The sequence below is a fragment of the Gigantopelta aegis genome, chromosome 14, assembly GCF_016097555.1.
Source record: "Gigantopelta aegis isolate Gae_Host chromosome 14, Gae_host_genome, whole genome shotgun sequence".
In the NCBI taxonomy this organism is placed as follows: Eukaryota; Metazoa; Mollusca; class Gastropoda; order Neomphalida; family Peltospiridae; genus Gigantopelta; species Gigantopelta aegis.
Genome location: NC_054712.1, coordinates 43,379,080 through 43,402,000, shown reverse-complemented (window position 1 = coordinate 43,402,000; position 22,921 = coordinate 43,379,080). Strand labels below are relative to the sequence as shown.

The 22,921-nt window shown below is 37.1% G+C and overlaps 1 protein-coding gene across 1 annotated transcript; it reads right to left on the bottom strand.

Moving 5' to 3' along the window:
* Positions 1-910: 910 nt before the first annotated feature.
* Positions 911-22,632, bottom strand: LOC121389274. The gene is made up of 2 exons (XM_041520871.1): positions 22,448-22,632; positions 911-1,526 (listed from the first exon to the last, which is right to left on the bottom strand). Exons 1-2 carry the CDS (start codon positions 22,630-22,632, stop codon positions 911-913), a joined length of 801 nt encoding a protein of 266 aa, XP_041376805.1.
* Between the last annotated feature and the right edge of the window lie 289 nt (positions 22,633-22,921).

The following is a 22,921-nucleotide window of genomic DNA, read 5'->3' as shown; positions in this document are numbered from 1 at the left end:
AGTGCTTCACAAATGGTTTAACAAAGGCCGTGGTATGTACTATCCTGTCTGTGGGATGGTGCATATAAAAGATACCTTGTTGCTAATCGAAAAGAGTAGCCAATGAAGTGGCGACAGCGGGTTTCCTCTCTCAATATATGTGTGGTCCTTAACCATATGCCTGACGCCATATAACCGAAAATAAAATGTGTTGAGTGCGTCGTTAAACAAAAACATTTCCGATAATACACAACAATTAATTTTTTTATTTATTTATATATTACATATTTGAAAAGTCACCACATATAGAAACCCTAGGACAGTGTGAGTAATAAAGAAAATAAAAGTAGTATCTCCACCTGCCCCCCCCCTCCCACCCCACCCCCATTCTACTAATAAACATTCTCTACAAACATGTAAGCCATGAATAAATTAAGCTTTTTGCTAATGACCTTTCAAAGCCGTTAAATTATTTGACCAGATAATACCCCCGTGTGCGTCTGTGCAATAGCTTGTAGAAATAATATTTCAAAATGGCGGCGGTTACATTTAAGACGCTGTATGTTAGTTGTTATTGCCCACTAGGGGGAGCGGCTATCGCTTCATATCTGAAGGATTTCATTCAAACACATGTAGCACCACTCGGGGGAGTTATTCAATATGAACGTGTCTTTTACTGAATTGAATAAAATATGTTTTCTTTTCGCGCATGACGTCACACTGTGGAACATGTCTTCAAACTCGTTAATAAACTATTTATGTCTTGAGATTTCAACATGTGACGGCAAGAATGATACAAGACGTTTTGTCGTTTTGAAATTCAGTCAAGGATGTCCGTGTTATTACGAACTTACGCCCAAGACAGGCGTGCGCTATAACAGCTTGTTCTGAATGTGTACATAAAACCAAATGACTTGACTTCGTATTATTTCTATACTACCACTACTGTTACTGCTATTGCAACTGCAACCGATACTGCCACTGTCCCTGCAACCGATACTGCCACTGTCACTGCAACCGATACTGCCACTGTCACTGCAACCGATACTGCCACTGTCACTGCAACCGATACTGCCACTGTCCCTGCAACCGATACTGCCACTGTCCCTGCAACCGATACTGCCACTGTCACTGCAACCGATACTGCCACTGTCACTGAAACCGATACTGCCACTGCAACCGATACTGCCACTGTCACTGCAACCGATACTGCCACAGTCACCGCAACCGATACTGCCACTGTCACTGCAACCGATACTGCCACTGTCATTGCAACCGATACTGCCACTGTCACTGCACTGCAACCGATACTGCCACTGTCACTGCAACCGATACTGCCACTGCCATTGCAACCAATGCTGCCACTGTCACTGCAACCGATACTGCCACTGTCACTGCAACCGATACTGCCACTACCACTGCAACCGATACTGCCACTGTCACTGCAACCGATACTGCCAATGTCACTGCAACCAATACTGCCACTGCCACTGCAACCGATACTGCCACTGTCACTGCAACCGATACTGCTGCCACTGTCACTGCCACTGCCATAATACTAATACTAATGATATTAAGATTTATAATAATGATGAATTGTTATTATGATCTAATTTTTATTATCATCATCATTATCATAGTATCTTTATTATAAACTACTGTTTGTTTGCTTGTTTGCTTATGTATTTTTTAATGTTTTTATGTATTTATTTATTTACTTATTCATTCATTCATTCATTCATTCATTTATTTATTTATTTATTTATTCGTTTAGTCGTTTAGTCGTTTATTTATTTATTTACTGACTTGTCCAACTGGATAACCTCATACTAAAGGAAAATGTTTTGTTTTGTTTTTATTTTAATACTTTTGGGGAGTTGGGGAAGAGAAGGGGTGGGGGAGTTTAGGTGGATTTTTGTTGTTGTTTGTTGCTTTTTGTTTTTGTTTTGTTTTGTTTGTTTTGTTGTTGAGTTTTGTTGTGGGTGTTTTGTTTGTTTTGTTTGGGTTTTTGTTGATTTTCGTTTTTATTGTTTTTCTCTTGCGTGTTATTATTGTTTCTTTATATTTCTTTCTTTCCTTCTTTCTTTCTTCTTTCTTTTTTTTTTATTTATTTTTTTTTTTTTATTTTTTTTTGTGAACCAGAACTTTCTAAACTAGTGATTTGCAAAATGAACGGATGCTGCCGAAGATTTCTTGAAATTAATAAAACCATGACATTAATTATTCACAACTGGAATATGTCACGTGTTCGTAATGTGTGCCGAAACGATGCTGTGCTAATCCAGGAGGGATTGGCAAAGACGGAAGACTTTCCTCCGGCCTCGAGGCAAAGAGTTCGACTGCCGCTGTGGAAATCTCATCCCGGTGTATTTCCATGTCAAGTCGTCATAAACATTGAACAATTAATGTTCTTATCAATATTTGATGTATTTTTACGATTAGCTTGACCTAACTTAGTTCGTTTACACGTATCACACGGAAATAGCGCACTGGATGCTCGGGCCTTTCCGGGATCAAAATGATATCTTCTTTAATATTTTATGCTGGAATAATTGCGTCAATATTTGCAAAGAAATATATTAATTGTCGTCCCAACAGAAGATTTTGCTAATTTTGATTAAATATCTACAGGGACTGTATTGTAGTAATTTGGAATATAAAGTGCCGCGATGCACGAACAAGGTTATATAGGCATATATATAATATTCATGTGATCATATCCGGATATAGCTTGAGTGCCCTAGCTGTATTCTCTTTTATGTGAGAATAAGGGTAAAGCGCGATCAAGGTGGGGGAAAAAAACCTGTCAGTTTCCGATAACCAAATTTTAAATTTTGTTTTGATTCACTAGAGCACATTGATTTATTAATCATCGGCTGTTGGATTTCAAATATTTAGTACTTTTGACATTTAGTGTTAGAGACGAAACCTGTTATATTTTTCCATTAGTAGCAATGAATTTTTTTATATGCACAGGACAACACATATCACGGCCTTTGATATACCAGTCGTGGTGCACTAGCTGGAACGAGAAATAGCTCAATGGGCCCACCGACGGGGATCGATCCCAGACAGACCGCGCATCAAGCCAAGAGTCGTTCAAGTACTGTATCTAAAATACACCCAGTTTTACCAATCTGACACTGCAGACCATTTTCGAGTTCTCTCGTATTACATTAAATATTAAAATCTTGTGATAAATACAAAAAATACAAAACGAAACTCGGTGTCCCTGTCCGAAACCGACTGACTCAGGTATGCTAGGTTTCGGATTAAGTAAACTCTCCCTCCCCTTTGGCAGGGCCGTACCCTGACCAAAATCCATGGGGGGGCACTAAATTTTATAAATAATTTTTAACATACTATAAAGATTAAACATTTCTATGCTATTACAGGAGATATATAATAAAAAAAAGAGGACAAGATTCTCGGGGGGGGGGGGGGGGCAGCAGCGGCCCCCCTTGCCCCCCCGGAGGGTACGGCCCTGTTTGGTCGTCTATAATTTCGAAATTGACAGTTTGCAATCTAATTAAATTTAGCTCCACTATTACATGTGGATCTAACACCAGCCAGTTGGAGCTCATGTCCACCAATCAAAACCTTACTTGCAGAATCCTGCCAGTGATTTAAAAATAATTTGAACACATTCCGAATTATCCTGAGGGTATACGATATGTTTCATGTAAATAATGAATGCCTTATTTAGACCAGTAGAACTAATTTTAATCGGATTGCTAACAACACTGCGTAGTCCCCAATGTCCAGGTAACATTTCGTCTGTAAATAATAATTTAAATATTGACCAATCACACTTCGCCTATTATAATGTTATTTGGGAGCATACAAATTCTAAAAATATCGGGCGAGTCTATTTTAATGGCCGCAGTACAGCGAACCATACCAATACGTACGGGATGGGTTATCAGTCTTCAATTTTACATTAAAAATTATTTATTTTATAAAATAAAACATGTTTTAAGGCATTCGTAATTCACATGAAACATATCGTATACCCTCAGGATAATTCGGAATGTTTTCAAATTATTTTTAAATCACTGGCAGGATTCTGCAAGTAAGGTTTTGATTGGTGGACATGAGCTCCAATTGGCTGGTGTTAGATCCACATGTAATAGTGGAGCTAATTTTAATTAGATTGGACAGTTTGTAAACACCAAGCGCTCTCTAGTCAGATATATATCATATTCTATAGCCTCTATTAGAAACATACTTATCTGCCCTTGATTTGAATGTGCGCTAAGTGGCCCGAACATCCACTAAATTACTGCCGGCGCGTCTACGCTCCAGTCGCTTGCAACAAAGGCCCTTTGTTACTACTAAATTGATGTTAATATAGTTTCCTATTTCTATTATTGTTTGTCAGATTTTGTGCAATCTCCTTCTTTTACAGGAAAGAAAATGTACAAAATATATACAATCTCGTTTTGAATTGGGGTTTTTTTTTCTTTCTACTAAGCCTTGTCGACACTGGGTCTCAACTCTCGATGTCTTAACCTTTTTCTTTTTCTTTTATAGACATCTTTCTCTACATGTATATGTTCTACGTGGTGACTCATTTAACAATACTGTCTAACCAGTAAAACATTGTCATGTTCTGTGTTGTTTCTTATTTTTTGATATAAGTATTTTACTCACTATGGAATGTAATGGGGGTTTTTTCAGTGTTGTCCCGGCAAGTTTTACAGTTGATGTATGTAAATGTAAAACAGCAGTCGCTGCCAGAGAATAATGAAGTGTATAATATCTAATAACTATAAAGAGTGGTCAGTCTTAAAGGAACATTTCTGAGTTTGCTGCACTTTTTAAAATCTTATCGACTAACAGAGACTTCCTAACGACTGTAATTAGATATCAAATATATTTTTCTGCATAAAATATTAGTGGCTGTATATTAAACGTGTTTCTGATCGTTCTAATATTTGTACTAGGTTAAATTTCATTTTATTTCCTAAAATATTGTTTTTCGTACGTACGAAATTATTTGAAGACAAAATCCAGTTTGGGCTCCTTACAAATATTATGACGACCAGAAACTCATTGAATATACAGACACTGATATTCTAAACAAGAAAATATATTTAATATGTAAGTTTAATCGTAGAAATATTTTATTAGTCGGAAACATCTTACAGTGCAGCAAACTCAGGAATGTCCCTTTAACTCTAGAGGAAGCAAAGGGACAGTTGTGTGTAATGTGTGTGTGTGTGTGTGTGTGTGCGTGCGTGCGTGCGTGCGTGTTTAGATTCGTAGTGCCTTTTTAGTCTGCCTGGAAAATACCCAATATTGCTGCACACTAATTATTTTTAAATGAATCATCCTAAGCTATTTTTGGTTAGGTCTAGGCCTGCGTGCCTACACTGACATCCATACTCTGGCAGCTATGTATATTTTAGGTTTGTAATCTGTATGAGTGAACATATATGTATACAGGGTCAGGTTCAAAAGTATTTTTGTCTATATGTATGTCTACCGGCCTCGGTGGCGCAGTGGTTAAGCCATCGGACTACAAGCTGGTAGGTACAGTGTTCGCAGACCGGTACCGGCTCCAACCCAGAGCGAGTTCTTAATGGCTCAATGGGTAGGTGTAAAGCCACTACACCCTCTTCTCTCTCACTAACCAACTAACAACTAACCCACTGTCCTGGACAGACAGCCCAGATAGCTGATGTGTGTACCCAGGACAGCGTGCTTGAACCTTAATTGGATATAAGCACGAAAAAAAGTTGAAATGAAAAATATGTATGTCTGTTTTCAGCATACCCATCCGCATGCCTGCCTAATTCTTAAATATTTTTTTAAAAGAAGGAAATCAAGATAGCCGATTTCAAGTAAAATTTCAGCTATGTATGTTATGACTAAAATAAGAATTAAAGGGACATACCCTAGTTTTTAAACACTAAGGCATAATGTTCACCTAGATTCTAGTTTCATCCCGTAAAAATGGACACTACGTTTGGTTAATTTACAAACATGTAACAAATTTGGATACAACAGAGTAAAACAAGAGTCTGTGATGTTGAAATACCCTTAAAAATAGAATAAAACGCGACTCCATAACAGTTACTTCTCAGACGCACGCGCGTTTTTAAAAATATGAAGAAAAAAACATTTTGTGGTATTAGGAACACCAGGATAACCAGAAACACTTCGGTTGTACGGAAATGGATAATCTAAACAATAAAATATAAGTAATGTTTGATTTCAGTGATCATAAACGGCTCTAATTGTGAAAAATGTGTCTTAGTGTTTAAAAACTAGGGTATGTCCCTTTAAGTCAAAAACCTTTTTTGGCTTTTTAAAATTTATTTTATATTGGGTGGTAGGAGGGTTCTGCTTCTTTTTAGTAGGCTTATAATTGCTTCACTTATTTTGAAAATTCTGTTATGAATTCTGTTGTGTATTCAACTATGGTTAATAAATTTAAAATATGACTCTAAAATTTAAAAAAATTAAAGTCTTGTTTCCTGGTGATTCGTGTCCCTTTGTTTGTTTTAGAATTTGTAATTATATCATTTTATAAATCTAAATTATTAAATACGTTAATTTTATTAATCAAATTTGACACTCAAAGATGTACCTTTCTTTTGTTTGTCAGTTTTGTAATATTTGTGTTAATAAAATATTAACTATCACAGATATAATTATTATCAAATATCAAACGTGACACGAAGTGACAGATTTAATCACGACAAAAGAATTACTGAGCCGCGTTCTGAACCATTATAAAATTGCTAAATGAACAAACGCGTAGCTGCTGAGCTAGAAAAGGAAAAAAGAAATAGAGCGACTTTGGCGGATTAATTCGCATTACTGTTGATCTGTGCCGAGTCAAGTGGTGATGCGCCCCCAATTAGTGGGTCAGGGACCCTTCTGTTTTCGCTGACATTCAAATCAACTTCATTTCACATAAAGGAAATTCATATTTCATTTTGGATCAGTTTCGCCCCAAAAGAGTGATCGCGTGCCGGCACGAGGGCGTTCTCGATCGCCGGCTGGAAGCACGCGCCGGCCAGGAAAGGAACTGGGGACATCAGAAGACGGAATAAATTTTGATAGATGAAATCACGTTCGGCTGTCTCTGGTTTCCTGCGCGGTCGTTAGATAGTCGAAAGTTTATGTCCACGTATTACACAGATGAGAAAGAGAAAGAGATACGAGAGTATCAAAATATTGTTTAAAATAAGTGGAAATTGACTCATAAAAAGCCCACAAAAAACCATCGAAAATAAATTTTACAATCTCTAAAAATAAATAAAATTTTATATGTAAATTGTTTTTAAATATACTATAAAACATTTGTCTTCTTTTTCCCTTATAAATGCATGTATTAACATTTTATATACAAAATATTTATACAAAAACGTGTGTACTAATTTTGTACCTGACACTACGAAATGTGTTTCTGAGGTTAAAGGCATATTGTCACAGACCACTGACCTATTAAATGGCCTAACAAAGTATTAACTGAAACATATGTATTTGATTTGTTCCTAAATGTACTTTATTCAACAATCTACGTAACCATCATACTCCACTTATGAATGATATTTCGTAAAAAAAAAAAAATTATTATAAAATTGAATTATGGCAATGGTCCATAATTTAAAAATTAATTTTGCCAAGAGGATTGACATGGATTTAACTCCATCATGGTTTAGTTACGGTGATTCAATAGCCAGATTTTGTTTCCAAACATTGATGCAATTTTCGTTTATTATCCACTTTTGGAGAAATAAGGTCCTTAAATCCGTGACAGTATGCCTTTAATAAATTTTACAAAATGAAAAAAAAAATCTCTATAAAAAGAAAAAAAAACAACACGTTTTTGGTTTCTATTTCAAAATAGTTTATTTTTTACCCAGGTTGTGCTTACATAAAAAGTTATTGCGACAAAAGTACGTTTTGTGTATCAATCTTGTTTGTTGTTTCATTTGCAAAATAATTTACTTTGTTTTTTACCCTAATGCTTACATAATTTAACAGTTCCTACGTTAAAAGTACATCTTGTTTGTGGTGCCGATTTCAGAATAATCGCTGGTTTCTTATCAATTATCGATGCGGAATGACTCGAGTATAACTCCGTTCTAATTTCCTCTTCTCGGTGAAGACTCTAACCGACTTGCACTGCATGATAAAGATTGGAGTGATTAAAAATATTAATAATTAAATATTGGCGAATTAATAACCTACGCCATATTTGACTTTATGCCCCCGAGATATTGCGATAACATCAAAGACTCTCGTGCTAATGACGAAGTTTGCCGATCAATCGACTGCAGGCCAGTGGGTCTCGCGCTACATTTTTAATGTCGCACTGGATGCACGGCGCAAATATGGGTGGCCATAGAGGTGTTCTCGTGGAAAACTGAATGAAATCGTTATTTATTTACTGGTCGTAAAACACATTGGTAGACACGGAATTCACATCCATGAATGAATATGCAAATGTATTCGTTTCGTACAAAGTCGGCTATTTTCGAGTATTTCCGCCTTTTTGTTAGTCAAAAGTATCGTAACATGTCAGATTTTTCCGCCGATGTAGTTGGAGGGTTTTCTGGCTTTTTTTTTCTATTTAATTTTAGTTCAGTTTTTTTGTTTTATTATTATTATTATTATTATTATTGTTGTTTTTTTAATGGGGGAATGGGGGCGGTATTTATCCATTTGATAAAAAAAAAAAAATTGTATGATGTCGAAAATGTTGGGAATATATATCGTTCAAATAACGAAAGTAATCAACTTTTTTTCCCCGAAACTAAATATAATCATATAGTAACAAATCGTATATTACACTATTAAATTAATGGAATTTCGTACATCCATATACTGTCTGGAAAAAATGACGGACTTGAAAATGGATGTGAACGAAGAATATTATCTCTTGAGCGTGATTCTCGTCCACAAACTCGGGATATCAATATCTCATTGAAAACAGGGGGCGGGGTATAACCCAGAGGTAAAACGCTCGCTTGATGTGCTGTCGGTCTTGGATCGATCCCCGTCAGCGGGCCCATTGGGCTATTTCTCATTCCAGGCAGTGCGCCACGACTGGTATATCAAAGACCGTGGTATGTTCTATCCTGTCTGTGTGATGGTAGAAAGATCCCTTGCTGTATTAGGAAAAATGTAGCGGGTTTCCTTTGATGGCTACGTGTCAGAATTAACCAAATGTTTGACATCCAATAACCGATGATTAATTAATCAATGTGCTCCAGTGGTGTCGTTAAACAAAACAAACAAACAAACATTTAAAACATGTTAAAACTAATTTTATATAATTCGTGGGATCGGCCGAGTGTTATATGAAATACATTTATTTGCTGATAGAATTGAAATATATATTTAAATAAAAGAAACAATAAGGAATTAAATTTATTAAAACTATATATAATCTTACAAATTTCAATGTTATTTTTAACAATTATTATCCCTAAATTCATAATATCTGTAATTAAACAATATTTTTGAATCTCTGGGAAAAATAGAAAGCGTATAGAATGAAGGAAATGTTTTATTTAACGACGCACTCATTAGATTTTATTTACGGTTATATGGCGTCGGACATAATAGTTAAGGACCATACAGATATTGAGAAAGGAAACCCGCTGTCGTCACATCATGGGCTACTATTTTTGATTAGCAGCAAGGGATATTTTATATGCAACGTCCCACAAACCGGATAGCACATACCACAGCCTTTGATATACCAGTCGTGGTGCACTAGCTGGAACGACAGATGGCCCAATGGGCCCACCGACGGGGATCGATCCCAGACCGAATAAAGCGTATAGTTCATCAGTATACGTAATAATATTATATTTGTTTCTTACCTACTCTTTACATTTCATATTGGTCAATTTTACACCAACTTTCAAACAATTTTACCCTTTTATTTTTTCAACACAATTTGTCATGTTCATATTTCTCATTAAATTAACACCTTTTGGCACGGCCAAATATACGACTTTGGTAACCACAATCGCCTTGACTATCCCTTCCCCCCCCCCCCCCCCCCCCCCCCCCTCCCCCGACTATCCCCCCCACCCCCCCCCCTCCCCCCATCTCTGTCTCTCCCCTCGTTTGTATAATTTCGTGATCGAATATCCCTGGAGCTTTACAAAAGCTTGGCGTGGACATAAAGTTTGTTATTTTCTCCCAATACAACGAAAGACTCCGAAATCTTATTTTCACGTTTTTATGACTGTCTCGTACGTTAAGACTTTGCCATCGCTGTATGGGATCCCTTCCATATTAGATTTGAGCGCGCTTATTGGCGCTCAAGACACCCAACAGGATCGTTTCTTTCAGAGGGAAGCTGGCCTTATTAGATGAAATTCCCAGAAATTACTATCAGAGACGGCAATGTGTTTCTATCTATTAACAAAAGTCTCATTTATATACGGAGAATCCAATACCGTATGAAGAATTATTCTTCAATCAACGTAAATTTTCTTCAGAAAATTCTTACCGGTCTTCATGAATGCAATTATCCCGGCGTGGCGTGTGCCTCGAAGACTAGAAACAAACTCGGCATTCTTATCTCTAACGAAATCAATCGATGGGTTTGTGCCCGGCCGTATGCTCCCGTGTAGATTGTTATATTTTCGGACTCTTGTGTTATTTTTCACTTTTCTGATAAAATTCGGGGGCGGGGACGTAGTCTGGCGGTAGAGGGCTTGTCCGAAGTGCGACAGCGAGCTCAAAATGGATCGTGCTCGATGAAATCGCATCACGTTCCATTTCCTAACCACAGCCCTACAACTGGTACATCAAAGGCTGTGGTATGTACTGTCCTGTATATATGCGGAAATGTAGATACAAATATGTTCTGTTTTTCGGAAACAGTATGGAGAAAGCGGGTTTCCTCTTTAGACCATGTATCGAAATAGCCATGTGTTAGACGCCAAATAATTGTCAACATAATCGGATATTAAAATCTGGCTTGTAACCCACACACCCTTCAGTGGATATAGGTACGTTAATCGAATTTTCCTTCCTTCCTTCCTTCCACCACCCCCCTCCCAACCCCCACTAGGGACTGCGCCCCCATCCATTAGAGATTGTGCCTTCCCCACCAACCCAGAACAAGTTGCTGCGGGCTTGTGGCGTGTCACGGGAATACCATTAATGGAGAAGGGGCGGAACGTAGCCCAATGGTACAGCGTTCGCTTGATGCGCAGTCGATTTGGGATCGATCCCCGTCGGTGGGCCCATTGGGCTATTTTGTTTTCAGCCAGTGCACCACGACTGGTGTATCAAAGGCCGTGGTGTGTGCTATCCTGTCTGTGGGATGGTGCATATAAAAGATCCCTTGCTACTCATGGAAAAATGTAGCGGGTTTCCTCTCTAAGATTGTCAAAATGACACCTAATAGCCGATGATTAATAAATCAATGTGCTCTAGTGGTGTCATTAAACAAAACAAAACATTAATAGGGATGATATATTGTAAAGGGTTAAATAACACACTTTTCTCAAGATAGCTGTTTTAAGCGTCCCAAAATAAATCAATTGGCTGCTTTTTATTTCTCACTCGCTAAAACTCGTGAAAAAACCCCGATCTTATTCCGTTCAGGATGTTTAAAATAATATTTCTGACTCGTTATTTCCAGCTATGTTTTTGTGCTTATCTTTTATTTCACACACAACAGTTGATATAATTTTCGTTAACAGCATTCGATAAATATTCATTCATTTGTTTGTTTGTCCATTCATTCATTCAAGCAGTCATTCATTCAAGCAGTCATTCATTCAAGCAGTTATTCATTCATTCATTCATTCATTCATTTATTATGTTTTATGTAATTCTTTTTTTGAAACAGATTTTTTTTTTAATAATAACAAAGAACTGGAGCAAAAACGTTTTAACAAATTACACCTGAAAGCAAACGAAACAGCTTTGTCAGTGGTAATAAATATAATATGAAGCTAACTTAATATCATATGTTTCTATCATGTTATTCGTCATATACATTTTATAGGCTATACCCATAAAATATTATCAAATACTTAATTGTTTTAGTAGAAATTGTTTAATTTTATTGGACAATATAGATTTGTCTGCAGAGAACGAACTATTTTGTATCGGTTGTAATTATGTATTATTAAAAATAAATGTAAATTAATGTAAAAGAAATATATATGGTGATATGGCATAAATAGAGAATAATACATGATTATATATCCTCAAAAACCAGGTTTTAAGCAAAGTTTAACATCTTTTTCGATTAAAAGTTATTTACAGCCGTTGCACTTGTAGCTAACTTACGCGACACAGACTCATGATTGTCATGTTAACTATACGTCAAAATGTAATCGATTTCCATCGTATAGGTTTTCATTGGATGTGTGGCATTAGTGACCTGGGCCCCGTTCCACGAAGCGATCTTAGCCCTAAGATCAACTTAAGTGCATAGGGTAGCTATGCGCTTACAGTAATCTTAGGGCTAAGATCGCTTCGTGGAACGGGGTCCAGGTCATAACCTAGGAGCTCCCAGTCGTATGTTTTGAAATTGTTAACACATGTACATATGTAAACAACCACGTGTCATCAAAAATAACGCATGGTGTTCTCACCAACGGGTGTGTAAGAAACAAAATTAACTATGAAGGAAATGTTTTATTTAACGACGCACTCAACACATTTTATTTACAGTTATATGGCGTCGGAAAAATAACTGAATAACTATGATAAAAGACTTTCAATAAGCTCTCTCTTGGTCTGTCATTTAGAAGCTGAAATATAAATCTGCTAATCGGAATATGTTTACGCCTCGCGCGTGATCGACAGTGTTGGACATTTATTAACCGAAAATCCCGATAACAATTTAGATAAATATCATCCGACCGCAACGTCACGACTTCGCGATGGCGGCCAGCATCGGCTGTCGCTCCCGCTAGATGGCGTTGACGGCTAGCCGATAGAAAATGAACATTTCCCGCGTTTATCGGGTCGTCATCGACAGAATATTTCGCAGAATTACGAATCTTGTAAATTGGTCTAAAGGTTGAGAAATGTTTATTTCTGCAGATATCGGCGAACCCGAACGAGAAAGTGACAACGTTAAATCAATCCACGAAGTCAGATAGCAGATTAATCTCCCATCAGACGCCGGAAGCCGAGTTAGTGGGTGTAATTATATTTCAAAATAAATTGAAATTTTCGTAACTTTATTTTGGGGCTCACTTTATTCAAAAATGACTGTATGCTTTGTTATGAAATACAGAGTTAGATTGAAATTTAAAATTCGTGTTTAATTCTTATATTAGTGGATACTTTTTTTTCATATTTTCCCATTACTTGTTCTTGTATTAAATTTTAGTTTAAAATGCGCTTTTTTAGCTAGTTATACTAAAACCCTAACGGGTGCATTCAGTTTTGCATATTTTGTTTTATATTCGATGAATGAACATGTATTACTTCATTGTTTAAATATATGTGGAAAAACGAATTAAAGTAATATATTTTAAAACCATCGAAAATAAAAATAATTTTAAATAATTATTATTTAGTAAAAAATAAGTCTGATATCTAAAACATTTTAAAGTTCTTATTGTATTTATATTTCACTAATCTTCCTTCTATTTAGAAAAAAAAATAATATTGTTTTATTTTAGCTTTTTTAACAATTTTACACACTTGGATATTTAATATGCATTAAACTAAACGAAGTCTTTAATAATGTCTTAAAACTTTAGATAGTTTTTACGACTTGTGAAATCCATCTTAAATAATATATATACATACATACATACATACATACATATATAATATATATATATATATATATATATATATATATATATATATATATATATATATATATATATATATATATAAACTAATGTTATATTTACCATTTGAGGCACATCGAACTGTGAGCCAGTTAGACATTGCTATGGTTTTACCATTACGTTTTACGCAAGGCAGTTTTAAAGAAGGACAGAGTTGGAGTCCTTGTAGAACAACAAAGAAAGAAAAACAATGTATTAAGACACTGTAGTAGAATTATGTCAAGTGTTTTTAAATGCACATCTATATTAAAGAGACTGTCCTAATTTTGTAGCCATTCTAAAATGTTTTCGGCAAATAAAATATTTTTACATTATTAAAATTACAATATTAAAATTACAATTTGCTTATATTGTCCTGCTTAAAATATGAATATTTCCATAACCAATGCAATTTTTTGTACATCATAATGTCATTCTCAATATCGATTTTAGTCTAAAATTATTTCGTGCGTACGAATTATTATTTCATCCAACGGCCAAACAAAATTTGAAATAATTCGGCCAAAAGTCATACCAGACCTATTTATCCGTATAATGTTTTATATTTAAAACATGTTGAGGTAAGGTGGTATTTAAAAAAAAAAACAAGAAAAGCAGGATGTTTATTTTCTGTGGGGGACTTGGGAGGAGGGACGGTCAAGGCTGACACATTATTGTGTAATAAAAAGCAAAATAATGTTCTTATATTATCAAGGTAATTTTCAAAAATTTAGAAATCTTGTTACTTAATTCCTATGAAATTATAGTTAAATGATTGAAATCAATACGACTTTAAACGAATACAATTAATATTATGTTAGCAGCTTTGTTTGAAAATGGTGTGACAGTTATATTACGTATGTCAGGATATAAAACTGAAAACAATAGAATTTTGTAAATAAAATGTGGATTAAATATTGTAGTTAAATATAAATATAGACGTTCGGAGAAATATTTAAATATAAATATCATTATTTAGCTCTTTTTTTTCTCAAAAGATACGTTCATCCAAATATATTACTCCAGTGGTGTCGTTAAACAACAACAACAAAAACTTCTAAATATACTATGAAAACATGAAATGTTCTTTATTTTATATTAATGTTTAATTTTGGAGACAAAAGGATACCCGATCGACTAACATACTTATGTTTTTAACATACATTGGAACAAAGTAATTATTGTATACTTTTATTAGTGTGTGGGAGTTCTTCATTAATTTCAAAACAGGAATTCTGAATCTAACAAAATAATAATTTGTATATAAACAAATCAACAAAATTCTGTTAATTTTTTTTTTAAATAATTCACAACATAATCAAACGAAAATTTATATACAGTATATCTTTAATTTTCAATAATCTATATTAAATATCTTAGTAGCAAAATGACTTAACATTTCGTACAAAACTAAGCATACGACAACAACCTCTTAGAAATACAATTCCTTGAAGCGAGTTTGTCTTCAGATGGAATTGAGAATGTCTCGTGATGTTGAATGTGTCACATGCAATTAATTGTCAGCACGTTTCAGCTGTTTGAAAATGGCTAATTTTACAAAACTAAGCGGGCATTAAATTCATTTCCGTTAAAACTTTCTTGCACTGTGCTCACCCAGCACATCTCGGTGTATTCTATACAACAAATTCATTTCAAAGTCTATTTTAATTATTGTGCTAATTGGGACTACGATTATAGAGCATTTAAATATTTATTGAGCTTACGGTAATTTCAGCAAAGTGGTCCTCCCTCTTTTGTGCCCAAAACGATTTCGTGCCCAATTTCTTAATTGATCATGAACTTTTTATAAACAGAGTTGTCGGTCTTAAAACTTTAATTGCAAAATTTTCATTACAGTATAGATTAAATGTAGTTTTTCTTCATCTTCTTTTTTCTTCTTTTTTTAAACAAGAATTTGTTCAACTGAAAACTTTCATTACAACGTGGATACATTTTTATTTATAAACAGTCGTATTTTCAATATTAAAGTAATATCTTGATGCGATTTAAAAAAAAAAAAAAAAAATATTGTAAATAAATAAAAGTTCATATTTTTTTAAAGTAATAGTTCTGCATTAATTAACGGTTAAAATAAATATGGTATATTAATTCACGAATATGCATAGTATACATAATAAAATCTAAACCCTTTCGAATATGTCGGTGTACGAAGTATTGAAGCTTTCTATCACTAACTGTCGCAAAATTCTGAAAAATATTTTGTTAATTTTCACAATGAAAACCGGGGGAGGGGGGGGGGGGGGGGGGTAATAGAATGTTCAGTCATCGAACTTGGTGAAGAAAACTGTTTGCCGTTTCCCTTATCGAATCATCTCCATACGATCACGGTGAAACCTGTAACGGAAACTTGTAACATGGCCATGTATCAACCGAAAGTTCAGGCCAGTTTAACATGGTCGTGTATCTACCGAAAGTTCAGGCCGGTTTAACATGGTCGTGTATCTACCGAAAGTTCAGGCCGGTTTAACATGGTCATGTATCTACCGAAAGTTCAGATCGGTTTAACATGGTCATGTATCTACCGAAAGTTCAGGCCAGTTTAACATGGTCATGTATCAACCGAAAGTTCAGGCCAGTTTAACATGGTCGTGTATCAACCGAAAGTTCAGGCCGGTTTAACATGGTCGTGTATCTACCGAAAGTTCAGGCCGGTTTAACATGGTCATGTATCTATCGAAAGTTCAGGCCGGTCCATCTTGGACACAAGCTCGAACTCTGTTGGGGTGGGGGCTTTTTGTGTGTTTTTTTGTCACCACAACACTCACAATAGGTCAGATCTTAAATCAGACTGCCATTGTCTTCCTGTTTCTGGCTCAACACTTTGTCTCAAATCATAAAAAGGCCTCAAACACCAACACGTCAATTCACCGAGGAAATACCTAATTCGATTCCCTGCAATAAGATTTCGTCAAAGTGTTTTGCGCATAAGATATTTTTCTACGGTTCGTTATTTCGCATTTTCGTCAGGTGACAAAGCTCTCATCTCGCCGTGCCTGTGTTCTTCCTGGGGAAAGTGGGTGAAGCGATCTGTAACAGAAGACAGACGCCTCGGATGGACGGTGGAACACGAGTGTTCGTCATTCCATATCAATATTTAATATGGCTCGCTTCGCCCGTGTAAGCGGGGCTTTTCGACGGGTGACAAAAATGCATTATGTTAAATGAGGGGGAAACATTTGGTTATTGATTGCATTTTATTGGCTGAAAACAAAGCAATTTGTATTAGATATAGCATCGCCATCTCATCTCTCTCGCGCGCGCGCGTGTGTGTGTGTGTGTGTGTGTGTGTGCGTGTTTATACGTGTGCGTGAGTGTTGATATGTTTTTATAGTTCTTTTGTTCTATACATCCCTATTTTTGCTGTTCTCTGTCGAAATTTCATTTCTTCTTCGTTTCTATGTTTTTTTCTTCGCTTTCTTTCTTCATCTAGTTCTTTTCGTTTTTAATATAATGTCCTCTCCCCCCCCCCCCCCTCTCTCTCTCTCTCTCTCTCTCTCTCTCTCTCTCTCTCTCTCTCTCTTTCTCTCTCTCCTACATCTCTACCCCTCTCTAGAGCCACATCTACCTTCACCTCTTTTTCCGTCCCCCCCCCCCCCTCTCTCTCTCTCTCTCTCTCTCTCTCTCTCTCTCTCTCCCCCCCCCCTCTATCTGTCTCTGTCTCTCTGTGTCTCTCTGTCTGTCTGTCTCTCTCTCCCCCCCCCCCCTCCCCCCAGTTTCTATTCGGAATCAGTAAACTTACGAGTCAGGCGAAGATAAACACTTTACACCAAAGAAATACCAATTAAGCAATGTTCTAGGGTATCGTTTTATCATAGCGAGAAAACTAACATTTTTTTTTTTAAAGTTAAAAATTCAATTAAAAATTTAAATTAAATTAAAAAAATTACACACATAAAAAAAAAACCTTCTCCAAAAAGTCCACTCTGTAAAACTAGAAGGTGATCATTTAGCGTTCCTTTCACTTGTGATTTCTCTCGCTCACTCGAGATTTTGTATTTTTTGCGTTAAACAAACCGGACACACACACTTGTCTGGTGTGTAAACCACTCGAAACAAAACCAATCGGTCTGAAGGGTCCATTGTAGCGGCATTCCCAGCGATCAGTTACCCGGCGATCAAATCTTTTGTTTATGATATCGATCGGCGGGTTCGATAAATCGAAGCTGGAGTATTGGTGGATTTTGTCTCCGCTCCTCGCCGGACGGGGAAAAGGCGTTGTTAATTAACGCGATGGATGTCACGCATTGATTTCACGTCGCTATCATCCTCGCATATTTTGTTCTTCCACAAACATGGCTTTTGTCACCGGTCAGTGAATGGGACTGACTTGTACAGGAAATGTTAGTTGATAATCTCTGCAATAAAACAGGATGGATAGAGGAGGGAGGGAAAGAGAGGGGCGGGGTTGGTGCATGCATGCATGGGTGGGTGGGTGGGTGGATGGATGGATGGATAGGTGAATGAATGGATGGATGGATGGATGGATGGATAGGAAAATGGATGGATAGATGGATGAGTGGATAGATGGATGGATGGATGGATGGGTGAATGGGTGAATGGATGGATAGATGGATGGATGGATGGATGGTTGGAGTGAGATACGAAAGTAATTTTGATGCCTGCTATATCTACGAGAATAGGATATTCAATAGACGGATGGACGGACGGGCTGTGGCAATTGGTGGAATGACTTGGATACAAAGCAGATCACTTATTATGACAAAAGGTCTGTCTGTGTATAAGCATAATTATATAAATATAAATCACACATTTGCTATTCTACAGGCATGTATTGTTTATATACACTATCCACCGTCCGTGAACATCATTGTAGTATCTTATGCCTATAAAATGTACATGATTGATAAATCAGTTTGCTCTAGTCGTGTCGTTAAAACACTAGACCTAAAAAACCCTCACACACAACAGTAACGTTTGGAAAATAAATAATAATATTATTATTATATGCCGAAATATTTGTAATTTAAATAAAATCAAAATTCATTTCAAACATACACCCGGCCCATTTCAACCCTACATCCACCCCCCACCCCTCCACCACCACCACGTGGTCACGTTCTGAATATTCTGAGCATTATCTCCGCTCCGGCTATGTTTAGCTTGTCCCTCATATTAAGTCGAAAACGTCTTGGTAACCATTTTCAAAGTGTAATAACTATGTTTACCCGAGCGTCGAGCTCCGGCTCTGGTTATGTTAGCCAATATGACTTAATATACCGCGCGCTCGCAGCGTCATCTGGTGTATGATTTCATAAAGACTTGTAATAACCAATGGAAACCATCAGCTGCTTGTTCACACGAAAACTAGTTCCTACAGAACGGAGCGGCATTAGTCGGCGAGAGTCGAGCGTAATTCAATCGCGGGCGAATTTCGCATCGAATTACGTTAATTCTGACATCATTATTTCTCAGCGTGAATTCAATATCACATTTGATAATTTTCATAACTATTTCTGGAGCGGCTAAAGTTCGCTGGGTTAATGTGTGTTATTACACGGGGCAGCTTGGCCATGGGTTTCTGGTTCAGGCAAAATCTCAAATGTTCTCAAAAGCATTCCAAGAAAAATCTGTTGACAACATCTGTGCATGTACAGAGAGAGAGAGAGAGAGAGAGAGAGAGAGAGAGAGAGAGAGAGAGAGAGAGAGAGAGAGAGAGAGAGAGAGAGAGAGAGAGAGAGAGAGAGAAATGTAAAGTTTCTTTCTGGCGGTATTATTAGATCATTCTCTATATTTAAGACCAATAAAAAAAAAAGAGGCCAAGTTGGAACGATATATCGAATTATATTGTTTTCACATGCGCCGCGTTCCTTGCGCCGTTAATGAATCATAACCGGGCCGGGCAAGTTCGTGAGCCGAATTCTCAATAAATACCGCCAATTTTCCTGTCAAAATTGCATGCGAACCGGAATAAAAATAATCTTCGGACAAAGATCAATAGAGGTCTTGACGTGAGCAGAGCTATAATTACAGAGAGAGATGTCATTTTTCAAAATTAAATTCACGGTACCCCACCCCCCCTTCCCCATTCCCCCATCACTTCCATACTGTTCCTATTCCATGTGCGTCGGTGTGATGGAATATAGAATTATCTTTAGTTTATGGCTTGTAGTTAGGTTGGAACAAAATACGGGATGATGCGTTAACTCCGACATTCGCTCGCTCTCTCTCTCTCTCTCTCTCTCTCTCTCTCTCTCTCTCTCTCTCTCTCTCTCTCTCTCTCTCTCTCTCTCTCTCTCTCTCTCTCTCTCTCTCTCCCTCCCTCCTTTTCCTCTCCCAATCTCTCCCATTCTCTTTCCCTCTATATTCTTGTTATCCTCTCTCTCTCTTTTTTCTTTTCTCTTTTTTCTATGTGTCCTTCTCTCTCCCTTTTCTCCTTCTCTCTCTCTCTCCATTCCTATTTCTCCATGTCTCCCATTTTCTCTTTCTCTTTCTCTGTCTGTCTGTCTCTCTCTCTCTCTCTCTCTCTCTCTCTCTCTCTCTCTCTCTCTCTCTCTCTCTCTCTCTCTCTCTCTCTCTCTCTCTCTCTCTCTCTCACTCTCTCTCTCTCGTGGTATAGGGGCAGGTCCAAGAGATTTTTCTAGGGGGGAATGCAAATCAAAATACGGCATTACATGAATATATACACTCGATTTTCAAGGGGCACTTCGAAGTTTGGCAGCCCTAATGATGAAATATTCAAAAGTGATATGTTGGTTTTACTCTGTCTTGTTCACAGATACGATTTTTAAAATGCTGATATTGTCGATTGTCGAGATATTGTCGATCAAATTTGAATCGATGAGCGCCTACCAGTTCGAATCCGCACTTGCCTCAATTTACTTTTTAAAAATCTCCGTAAGAGAGATTATGACAGTTCCATAAGCAGTTGGCGGTCTTACATTCAAATATTACGAGGGTTGGACGTAGCCCAGTGGTAAAGCATTCGCTTGATGCGCGATCGGTCTAAGATCGATCCCCGTCGATGGACCCATTGGGCTATTTCTCGTTCCAGCCAGTACTCCACAACTGGTGTAGCAAAGGCCGTGGTATGTTCTATCCTGTGTGGGATGGTGCATATAAAAGATCCCTTGCTGCTCATCGAAAAGAGTAGCCCATGAAGTAGCGACAGCGGGTTTCCTCTCTCAATATCTGTGTGGTCCTTAACCATAAGACTGACGCCATATAACCATAAATACAATGTGTTGAGTGCGTCGTTAAATAAAACATTGTCCTTTTCCTTCAAATATAATGAACTCCACCTGAAATTTCTCTGACGAGTTTTTCTTTCCATATTACCGGCCTCGGTGGCGTCGTGGTAGGCCATCGGTCTACAGGCTGGTACGTACTGGGTTCGGATCCCAGTCGAGGCATGGGATTTTTAATCCAAATACCGACTCCAAACCCTGAGTGAGTGCTCCGCAAGGCTCAATGGGTAGGTGTAAACCACTTGCACCGACCAGTGATCCATAACTGGTTCAACAAAGGCCATGGTTTGTGCTATCCTGCCTGTGGGAAGCGCAAATAAAAGATTCCTTGCTGCTAATCGGAAGAGTAGCCCATATAGTGGCGACAGCGGGTTTCCTCTCAAAATCTGTGTGGTCCTTAACCATATGTCTGACGCCATATAACCGTAAATAAAATGTGTTGAGTGCGTCGTTAAATAAAACATTTCTTCTTTCCATATCCATATTTGTTGATGCTGTCTCTTATACCACGACTTTTTAAATCTACGAGTCACCATCATCACCATCATCATCACCATCATCATACAAACCTCATACCTGCGCAAGACCGAGTCCAAATACAGGAATATTTCTTGCTACGGGTTTCTTTGTGTGAACCTGGCGATGGTCGTCATGTTTTACACGGAATTAAGTGAATTATAACTCAATTATCTTTCAAGATTGCTTCGAGATTGCCTCTCAACTTTTCAAAGTTGTTACGCATCTTTTTTTCCCCCAAGTGAGCTGTAATTTAATTTCTTATTTGAAGACATTACATCACAGTAGAGTTACGCCCGTCTGTCATACTTAATGAGATTTTCGGCCAGGTTTTCACGATTCAGAAATATATGGACAAGAAAAGGTGTAACCCGATTAAAAATCTCCTGCTACGTTACATACTCGTCTCTATTATTGGCAAGCTGTTACAGGATTATCAGGGTGTACCGGCCTCGGTGGCGCAGTGGTTAAGCCATCGGACTTAAGGCAGGTAGGTACACGGTTCGCAGCCCGGTACCGGCTCCAACCCAGAGAGAGTTCTTAAGGGCTTAATTCGTAGGTGTAAGGTAAATACACCCTCTTCTCTTTTACTAACCACTAACCAACTAATATCAGGGTTTATGTTCTCTCCATTCTCTTTGTTCCTTTGTTCATCTTCATCATCATCATCATCATCATAGTAATCATCTTTATTTTCTCCTCCTTTTTAATCTTTATATTTTACATCTTTATCTTTGTGGCTTCATCTGTCCTTTTTTTTTTCTTTTCTTTCCTTTTTCTTTTTGTTCGTTCATTTTCATTTTCTTCGTCATTTCTTCTCTTTCCTTGACCTTTAGTTTCTTTTTACTTCGCCATTACCTATTCTTCATCTTTCTTATATTTTTCTTCTTCTTCTGTTACCTTCTGAACTCTACTTTTCTCTATCGTCCTTCCTACTCCATCGCCTTCTTCGTCATGTTCGTTTCTTCTTCTTCTTCGTCTTCTTCTTCTTCCTTCTCCTCTTCTCTTCCTTCTTCTATTTCTTCATCAGCATCGTCTTCTTCTTCTTCTTTCTTTTTCTTCTCCTCCTTCACCTTCTCCTCTTCTTCCTTTTTCATCACCATCTTCTTCCTCCTCTTCATCATAATCTTCTTCTTTCTTCTTCTTCCTCCTCTTCACTTCTCTTCCTTCTTCTATTTCTTCATCCTCGTCATCTTCTTTCTTCTTCTCCTCCTCCTTCATCTCAACCTCCTTTTTCATCATCATCATCTTCTTTATTTTCTTCTTCTTCTTCCTCTCCTTCCTTCTTCATTTGATTTATCATCATCTCCATTTTCTTCTTCCTCCTCTTCTCTTTACTCACTTTCACCATCTTTTCTCCGCTCTCTCTTCTCTTCCTTCCTCCAGTCCTCGCTTCCTGTCTCGTATCAA